This window comes from Neophocaena asiaeorientalis, unplaced genomic scaffold (genome assembly GCF_003031525.2).
Source record: "Neophocaena asiaeorientalis asiaeorientalis breed wild unplaced genomic scaffold, Neophocaena_asiaeorientalis_V1.1 scaffold43, whole genome shotgun sequence".
Lineage (NCBI taxonomy): Eukaryota > Metazoa > Chordata > Mammalia > Artiodactyla > Phocoenidae > Neophocaena > Neophocaena asiaeorientalis.
In genome coordinates this window covers 2098247-2107281 of record NW_020173674.1, presented here as the reverse complement: position 1 = coordinate 2107281, position 9035 = coordinate 2098247, and the positions used below count along the sequence as shown (strand labels likewise).

The 9035-nt window shown below is 66.1% G+C and overlaps 1 protein-coding gene across 1 annotated transcript in view; it reads right to left on the bottom strand.

The window, feature by feature from the left end:
* Positions 1-2307: 2307 nt before the first annotated feature.
* Positions 2308-9035, bottom strand: part of KCNQ1 (potassium voltage-gated channel subfamily Q member 1) — a 364926-nt gene continuing 358198 nt past the window's right edge. The window contains exon 21 of the mRNA XM_024749215.1: positions 2308-3617. Coding sequence (XP_024604983.1) covers positions 3387-3617 — 231 coding nt within the window. The 3' untranslated portion in view covers positions 2308-3386. The remainder of the gene's footprint in view (positions 3618-9035) is intronic.

The window sequence follows — 9035 nt, the reverse complement described above, 5'->3', positions numbered from 1 at the left end:
GGTGGCGGGGGGGGGCGTGTCGGCCTGGCTGGAGATAGATGCCCGGCGTCACGGGTGAGTGGGCAGGGCCTGGGCAGCGGGGCCCAGAGCTGCTTAGGGTGCAGGACAGCAGGCTGTGGGCACCTTGCCTTGGCTCCGAGGGGGCACTGGGGGGTGAGGCTGGACGCAACAGGGGCCAGGGAGTTGCTCTGAGGGGGCACTGGGGCCAGGCAGTGGGAGTGTGATGAGGCGATGGACCCCAGAGCCGGGCACCTCCTGGACATTTTGTCTGGTTGCCTTTATGAAGCACCTACTGTGTGCTGACCCGGCCCTATGGTCATCAGCTCCTCCCCCACACGCCTTCAAGAGGCGCTCTGTTCCCGTTGCACGGACAGGGGAGGGGGCAGGAGGTTCAGGTCGGCCCCTGGCCCAAGGTTGGGAGGATCTCAGGTTGCGCGGACACCGGCCTCAGAGACTGGCGCCCGCGGCCGAGCCCCGAGCCCTCCAGATGCCGTCCTCCTGCCCGGCTCCAGAGGGCGCCGATGGGGGAGGGGGCACGGGCAGAGGAGGTGGGTGCCCCAGGAGGTGGGCAGGGCAGCCCCCCCAGCCCCACCCTCTCCCGCCAGCAGATGCTCTCGGCACCCACTGGACATTGAGGACCCCAACAAGGAAGCCCAATTGGGAGACAAAGGCCGGACGCCGGGGACAAACGCTCACGGACGTTGTCGGCGGGAGCGGCCAGGCAGCCAGGCGAGGCCCACAAAGGGGCCGGGGGCGGGGCCGGGAATGGGCCTGAGCTGCACATGCCGCCGTTGCCCGGGCGACGGCCCTCTCCCGGAGAGGTCTGCTGGGCCATTGTCCGGGGCACACAGGACGTGTCATACACCAGATGGCCGTGTGCTGTGTAAGTCAGTTATCGGGGGCAGAGTGAAGGAATGCGGCCGCGCGGCGGGCTGGGGCGCCATCTGTTCCCTCAGACCGCGGGCACCGGCGGGCATTGAGCTCCCGGCCGGCCGGCCCAGCCTCCACTGCGGCTTTAATTAGCTAATTCCATAATTGGGCTTTATTTCAGGTAAATTGCATTTCACACCCGAGAGGGCCGCAATGGCCCGTCCGGGAGTGAAGCACTCGGGCACTTCGTGCGCAGTCGATAATACGCAAAACAAAGCCGGGCTGGGTGCAGGGGCCGCGCCCGGCCCAGATGGGCGGCCCGAGCGAGTGCCCCGAGGGCTGGGGGCCGTGCCCGGCAGCGGGCGGGGCGGGGGCACCGTGGAGGGCCCCGCTCTCCAGCCAGCCGCCTCCTGGGGTTTCCACAAATATTTACTCAACAAGGAAACAACAGCTTTTGCCTTTCCAGTAATTGTTGCTCTCGCCCCTCCCCCCCGGGGGTTTGGGCTGGGGAGGCCCCGGGCCCTCGCTGGCCCTCCTCCCCTCCCCCACACCGGCCAGTGCCCGAGGGCCAGACGTCCCCTCGGGTGGGAGCCAGGGCTGGGCTCCGGGGAGCCCCTGGGGCTCTGCAAAGGGGGACCCAGGCCCCTCCCCTCCCACAGGGGCCCAAGCTGACATTCCACACGGACCAGGAGTTCCTGCTTTGCGGCCACCTGGGCACCTGCCTCCAAGGAGACTGCAGGGGTCCCGTCCAAGAGGGAGGTTTGGGGAGGGCTCCAGGCAGGACCTGGGGGGAACGGAGCTGGGCCTGGAGGAGGCAGGGGCCCAGATGCCCGTGGGCAGCAGTGGGAGGCTGGCAGTGGGAGTGGGGGCAGGTGCTGTCCTGGAGTTAAGAATTAAGCCCGAGACCTGAGAAGTGCGTGTGGGATGTGAATCCTGAGGACAGGGTCCCCGAGCTGCTTGTCTGGGGCCGATGACCCTCACCTGTTCACCCCTCCCCCCTTGAAGGGTCCCAAGACCTGGGGGTGGGGCTGGTCTCGTAAAGGGCTATCAGGGAGAGCTTCCTGTAGGAGGGGGCTTTGCGCCTGGCTGGAGACCAAGGGAGTGGTTTCAACAGATGGAGAGGGGACAGGAGAACCTCCCAGCAAAGGCACCAGCAAGAGCAAAGGCTTAGCGGGTGGGCTGGAGCCCGACCTTGGTTCGGGGGTGGGGGACAGGAACAGCCCGGCCTCCAGGTGCTCCTGGGTCACTGGCGCCACCCCATTCCCAGGAGCCCCAGGCCAGGGGGTTGAGGCTTCTCGGCCCCCTCACCGGGGTGGGCACAGACGGGGTGAGGGGTGCTGGGGTGTTGAGGGGTGGGCAGCAGCTCCACGGGAAGACAGGTTGTCCCAAAGATGGGACACTTGCTCCCCCAGGAAAGGAGGCGAGAGCAGGGCAAGATCAATTTTGTGATCCCACATTTATTAGGAAAAACCTGAACGGTTAAGAATCAAAATCACACCGTGAAATTCATCAAAGCGCAGATTCCAAATCACCACAGATTATTCTGATGTCGGCGAGGCGGAGCAGGCCAGAGGAGGTGGGTCTCGCCAGAGATGGCGGCGCCCGTCTGCTCCCCTGCGGCTCAGCAGCGGGTCGGGGAGGCCACCGTCTGTGTGTCTGTCCAGCTGCTTAGACCAGGCAGGGAGCTGGAGGCGAGGCCCACACGCAGAGCGGGGTTTGGGGACCCTCCTCTTTTCTCCGGAATGGGTAGGAGAAGCTGCCAGTCCAAAGTGGGGGACCTGAGCACCCCCGTTCCACTGGTGGGCGGTCCAACCCCAGTGAAGAGCTCTGGCCACAGCGGTGGAAACGTCCCTCCCGTTGGAAGCTGTGGCCTCAGGAGCAGCTCCCCACCAGCTCCTGGCCTGAGTCAGCATCTCTGGAGCTTGAGGGAGTCAGGCCCAGGCCCGGGGGGGCCTTGATTGGGCCTTGCCCGTGGGCATATCCTTTGCTCAGCATGGGCTGGGCCTGCCCTGCCCTGCCTGGCCTGCCTTCCCCCTGGGTCCCCCTGGGCCTGGATTTTAGGCTGGGGGTGGGGTCCTCACAGACCCTGTCCAGGCCGTCCCTCTGTCTCCCCTCAGGAATGCCCCGGGGCCTGCACACAGCTGTACGGCTCCCTGGCCATACATGGGACAGACCGAGTGCCTGGGATGCCCGGCCTGACCCCCTGCCGCTTTGTGCCGAGTATCAGGCAAGCGATGGGGGGACCCCGGTCTCAGAGCTGAGAGGCCCCTCCTCCCAACACCCAGCCAAATTCTAGTACCCGCTGGCTGGGAAGAGGCGGTCTTGGCGAGCCCCCCAGCCCAGGCCACAGGGCCCTGTAGTCCACTGGGTGTCTGGGGCCTTGGAGAGCGGGACTGCTCTCTCGGGCCTTCGAGAGGTGGCTGAGGCCTAGTGGTGCCTGTGCTGAGTGGGAGGTGGGGTGGGCCGGGCAGGGCTCCTCCGGGCCTCCCCTCTCAGGCCTGGGCCCCGAGCCCCCATCAGGAGCCCTTGTCGGGGCCCCCGCGGGGCACGGTCAGCTGTTCGTAGGTGGGCAGCGCGTTGCTGGGCAGGAAGAGCTCGGGGTTGATGGAGCCACCGCTGTGGGGCTGGACCACCTGGGCCCCGCCCCCGCTGGAAGGCCGGCTGCCGGGGGAGCCTCCGTGGTGCAGGGCGAGCAGCTGGTGCAGCATGTCTGTGATGAGCGCCAGCCTCTGGTCCAGCTGCGTCACCTGCGGGGACAGGATCAGAGGTGAGCCGGGCAGTGTGCAGGTGGCCTCAAGGCCCGGGTTCCTTGAGGGCCAGGGGAGGGACGGGGCCCGGCCTTGGTCACGGCCGTGTGCGTGTCCGTGGCCCCTGCGCAAGTCTGCACGTGTGCACACACGTGCGTGGAGGGAGCCCCGCTCTGCAGCCCTCACCTGAGACCCAGTGGCTGAGCAGGTAGCAGGGCGGGGCCCCTCCCCTGCCATCTCCCCCACCCCCATGCCCACCAACGGGGCTTGTGCCTCAGGGTGCCCTTGTCAGGCCGGGCACAGTCCCCAACTCAGCAGGGGCACCGCCGTCTTCCCAGCTGAGCCCCCAAACCTGTACCAATCCCCAGGTGTCAGCCAGGGCCACACGCCCACCATGCTTTTCCCAAAGCCCTTTCCCACGCTGAGCACTGGGGTTGCCCACCCCACGAGGTGGGGTCGCCCCACCAAGCTGGAGGGGAGGTGGGTGGAGGATGGACCTGGGGCTGCAGCAGGGGCTGCTGGATGGCCAAGATGGGGTGGGGCTGGAGTGAGCCCCGGGGGTGGGAAGAGGACCCCAGGGCCCTCAGAGCAGGGGCAGGGGTGAAGCAGACGTCCTGGCATGAGCCGGCAGGAGGCGTGGCTCACCCTGGGGCCTGCAGTGCCCTTGGGGGTGGTCCCCCCAGGGTCTCCGTCAGAAAATAATACCCGCCTTGGGTACCTGGAACACTGGAAAGACTAGAAATGATGGGGGAGGGAGCGGAGGTGGCCAGATGGTCACTGATAAGGGCGGAGCTGCGAGAACACAGAGCTGCTTCAGGGGAGAGTGTGGCTGGGGGTAAAAGCCCGGGGATGGCTCCGCCAAGGGTCAACGCCAGGGCTGCGGACGGCGGCAGGCCGAGCTGGCTGGGGCCGGCCATCCACCTGGACACACACATGGTCCATGATGTATGTGCTCTGAGCCGCCCTGGGCCAGACTGCCCCAGGACCCATCTGGGCCCCACTGCTGGCGGCAATATCCCCACCCCAGGACCGGACGGGGCCGGGTGCTGGCCAAGCGGGTCGGCCCCGGGGAAGATGCTGTGGGTTGAAGAGGCCACAAATGCCGTGTAGCTGGGTCCCCGGGTTGGCCCGGGTCGGGCTTCAGAGGTGGGTGGGGCAGTCCACAGCCTCCCTCCCACGGTGGACGGTGGACGCTGAGTCAGGGGGAGGGCAGGGCTGGCTGAGGGGGAGAAGGGGAGGGTTCTCTCCTGAGTTGGGGCCACGGGGCTCTCTCGAGACCCAGCAGCAGGTAGGGCAGGATGGGGGCTGGATCGTGGAGCAACAGCCCCCTATCAGGACGGCTGCCTGTGAGGTGGGGCCTGTGACCCACGTCCCCAGCTTCGCACGGTGGCGGCTGCAGCACTGAGGCCAGTGCTGTATCCTGGGACCTCCTGGGCTCCCCTGCCCGCCTCTGCCTCCTCGGACTGTGCGGGGGGACTGAGACCTCCTCCCCTGCCCCTGGGCCTGGGGACAGGGACAGCTGCATGTCTGGGGCCCCCTCAGCCAGGCCAGGGGGGCCTAACCTATTTTCTCAGACACATCTGATACCGGAGCCCAGGCTATAAAGGGAAGGGGTGCAGAGCTTCTCTGATTCAGCTGGGCTAGAGCCTGGGGCCCTCACTCAGCTCTCCCCACCCCTGCATTCCCCCGGGTGCCTCCCTGACACCCTAGTCCCACCATATGCTGAGGCCACCCACAGACGCAGGCCCCGAGGCCCCAGGAGAAGAGTCTCGTTTGGGGTCTCTGGCTGGGACCCTTGCAGCCCAGCCGAGGGGGGCTGGGGAGGACCCTCTCCTCGGCCCAAGACCGCCGGGCCCCCAGTCCCACTGCCTGCCTATGCCCTGGGAGACCCGTGGAGGACCCTGCGCGCCTGGTAGCCTGGAACGAGCCTTGCACAGGGCTGGTGCGGGCGAGCTTCACGTTGCCCCGCTGTGCAGGCCCCGGCTTGGGTATTGATTGGTTTGGCACCAATTAGAGCACCAAATACATTACAGAAGAAAATTTGTGGTTTCATAAATTTTCACTTTATGGCACTTGAACATCTGTTGAAGCCCCCAGCAGGGCAAGTGGGTATGGAAGCCTTTATAGGGTGTTCTTGGGAAAAAAGGAAATGGAAGAATGGCTGGGATTCAGGAAGGGGTGGGGCTGCCGGGCACGGCTGGAGAGGGGGCGCATCCCAGGGGGCTGATAGCACAGCCGCCACTGGGAGCAGGCGGGAGGCTGGCCCCAGGCTGAGCTCGCCCTCAGGGGGCCACCTGGGCTGCTGCTCATGGGAGATGGGGCTTTGTGGGGGCTCACCGGGCTCCCTGGTCCCGGGGGACATGCTCCCATTAGCCAGACTGCTGGAGGTGGCAGGGGCGCCGGGGGCGAGCTCAGATCTGGGCCAGAATCCCAGAGCCGGCCCAAAGCCTGGGCCTCACGCCTCCCCCTCCTTCTCGCACAGGAGAGGAGTGGGTCTGGGGAGGAGGTTAACATGCCGCCACTGATGGGATGGGAGAGAGAGCAAGTGGGGCAGCCCGCAGGCCAAACCAGACTCCTGCCAAGGCCCCCCGGCCACCTCCTGAGTCCTTCTGGTCCTCTGGCCACCCTCAGGGTCCCCCTGGGTCTTCCTGGCCCCCTGCAGGGTCCTTCCGCCTGCCCAGCCCCACGCCTGATGGGCGGGGATCCTTGGCATCACCCGCCCGGTTCAGCTTCAGGGCGTGGTGATCACTGGGTGGGCCAAGCCCTGTGGAGCCATGTCTCTCCCCCACCCCGGCCCCCCCCGACCTTGGTGGCTGACCTCGGTGCCACACACACCACCCGGGGCTGTCTGCTGCTCGTCGCTGGCTCTGGGCTGCCTGAGCTTGCCCTGCACTGCCCGGCCCCTAGGGCCCGGTGATGGCCTCTGCCCTGGTGGGCTTCCGTCCTTCTCAGCGGCTGATCGCCTGTCCCCACAGTGTGGGGCGAGCCTGGTCAGGCTGGTCCGGGAGGCCAAGTCAGATCCCACGCTGAGACCTGGCCGCCGTGCTGTCTTCCCTGGGCCTCAGTTTCTCAGCTGGGAAGTGGGGGCATTCTGCTCCTCCTGTGGGGGGCGTTCTTGAGGATGGAGCAGGACAGTCTTGTAGGAGCCCGTGCCTGCGGGCTCTGTGAGTGTGACTCACACCTGCCACGCTTCTCCAGGGCTGAGCACGTCCCAGAGAGATGGCCCCTAGGTCCCCCCGCCCTGGGTTCTCCTCCTCCCAAGGAGAGCGCCTTTATCTTGCTTCACGTTCGATGGTGACACCCAGTGAGCACTTCATTTGGCCGGAGGGAGCGGCCTGAGCCAACCCCCAGCCGCAGAGAAGTGCGTGCCTCCGGGCAGGTGCCCAGGTGAGGCGCTGTCACCCGCAGAGGAAGGCAGTGCCCGCTCGGGGACCGGGACGGCGTTCCCCGGGAGCCGCTGGGGCACATCAGTTTTGGGGATCTTGGATCTCGTCATTATTTGCAATTTGATAGTGACCAAAGGGCAAGGCCAACAAAAGCTCCCTTGTTCCCTGCCTCCATTCACCAAATTAATAACCATAAGAGGACTCCCGGCCCTCGGAAGAGAAAAAAAGCAATTAGAATAACAGCCAGTTAGAGAGCCCCGGGCGGTGGTGATCAAACCCAGGGCGACGGGATTCCTGTTTGATGTGCTTATGAATTTGTTTTCAAAAGAAAATCTTGAAAAAGAGTCTTTCAAGGGAAATTTTTGCAGAACCTGCTCGGCCTTGATCCCAGCTCTGGACCCGCCGATGGCCCTGGCCACGTGCAAGCCCTGGGCTGTCTCGGCCACACTGGCCAAAGACGGGCAGGGGTGGGGGACACCGAGGCCTGGGGCTCGCGGGGAGGGAGTCCCCTGCCCTGGGGGGCAGCTCGTGGTGCCCCAGGGTCCCCGTGGGTCAACATCTAAAGGGGGAGGCAGGGCTCCTCTTGGGACAGCCCAGGGCCCTCTGCAGGGTCACAGGGCAAAAGACCTCTGGGCTCTCCTCTTGTTTGCAGACTGTGCCGGACCAAGAGTCACTGAGCCGCTCTCGGGAGCAATGCTCAAAATACTTAAACACCAGGCACTGAGCTGGATGCCAGCCCTGGGGCCAAGCTGGCCTGCAGGGAGTTGGGGGTTCCAGGTATGTCATGGGGTGCGCGGGGGCCTGAAGCTCCGGGGAGCCCTGCCCAAGCCCACACGCCGGCGACAGGCGCAGGGACATGGCCATGACTGCTCAGTGTGTCTGTGCACAGGCCCGCTCAGTCCTCCTGACGCCCTGCGACACGGCTCTGCCCCCTTCACGCCCCTTCACACACAGCAGGGAGCACGGGAGCGAAGCAGCCAGGGAGCAGGGGTTGCAGAGGGGCTGCTGCTGGCCTATCTCCCCCTTCTGCCCTGGCCACAGGTCTGCGGCACCTGCAAGGCCCAGCACTGCCCAGGTCACAAGCCCCTGCTCCCCGCTGCTCCTGAGCCCATTGGACAGGTGACACAGCTGAGGCCCGGGGACACAGCGGGCCTTGAGTCCCCGGACGCAGCTTGGAGGGACCAGGTGGGGCCTGCTCATAGCCGGGGCAGGTCCAGTGGCCCATGGCAGGGGCGCTGGGCCTGCCACACCTCCACCTCCGTCCCTATCCTGGCCGCCCAGAGAGGGAGCCCCGCGCTGGACAGCTCGGGGCAGAAACCCGCCTTCCCTGTGCAGGGCCCCAGCCACACCTCACAGTGCCCTGGGTGGGCAGTCCACCCCGGCCCCTCCCAAACATACAGTCTGTGAGGAGCCCCCAGCACGGGGCAGGACACAGGGTATGGTGAGTGAATTCTGACCGGTGGAAGGAGTGCCCGCTCCCACCCCCATTAGAGCCCGGCCACAGCCTTGGACGACGGGCCTGCTGGACCCAGGAAGGACTCAGGCTGAGAGGTGACACTGTGCCCCCTGGGCCTCGTGGCTGCTCAGTGGGATTCAGGTGGTGGTCCTGGGCCACCCCCCGACCCCAGCCCCCGGGACTCTGGGTTCTCCATCTCCACAGAATGCCATTTCTTGCCCTACCCCTGGCCCTGGCCCTCCCTCCGCAAGCTGCTGCTTGGTGAGGGAGGGGGTCACGGTGACCTGTGACCTTTGCCCCCTGTGCCCTCCAGCACGTGCAGGTGATGCTGAACACCCACGTCTAGGGTGCTGGATGTCACTGAGAGAAAGCACCGAGGGGGAGGGGACACCGGCTGCGTCCCGGTGTCTGGTAGACCATGGCAGGAGGAGGGCCGCCCTGATGTGACAGCTGTGTTCTGCTGTCCTCTGACCCTAAGCACCCAGGCTCAGGCTAGGGACACACCCCAGACCCGCACGCTCGATCCCTGGGGACCTCAGGCCTGAACTCAGACCATAAGACCATGGTTTTCCTGCA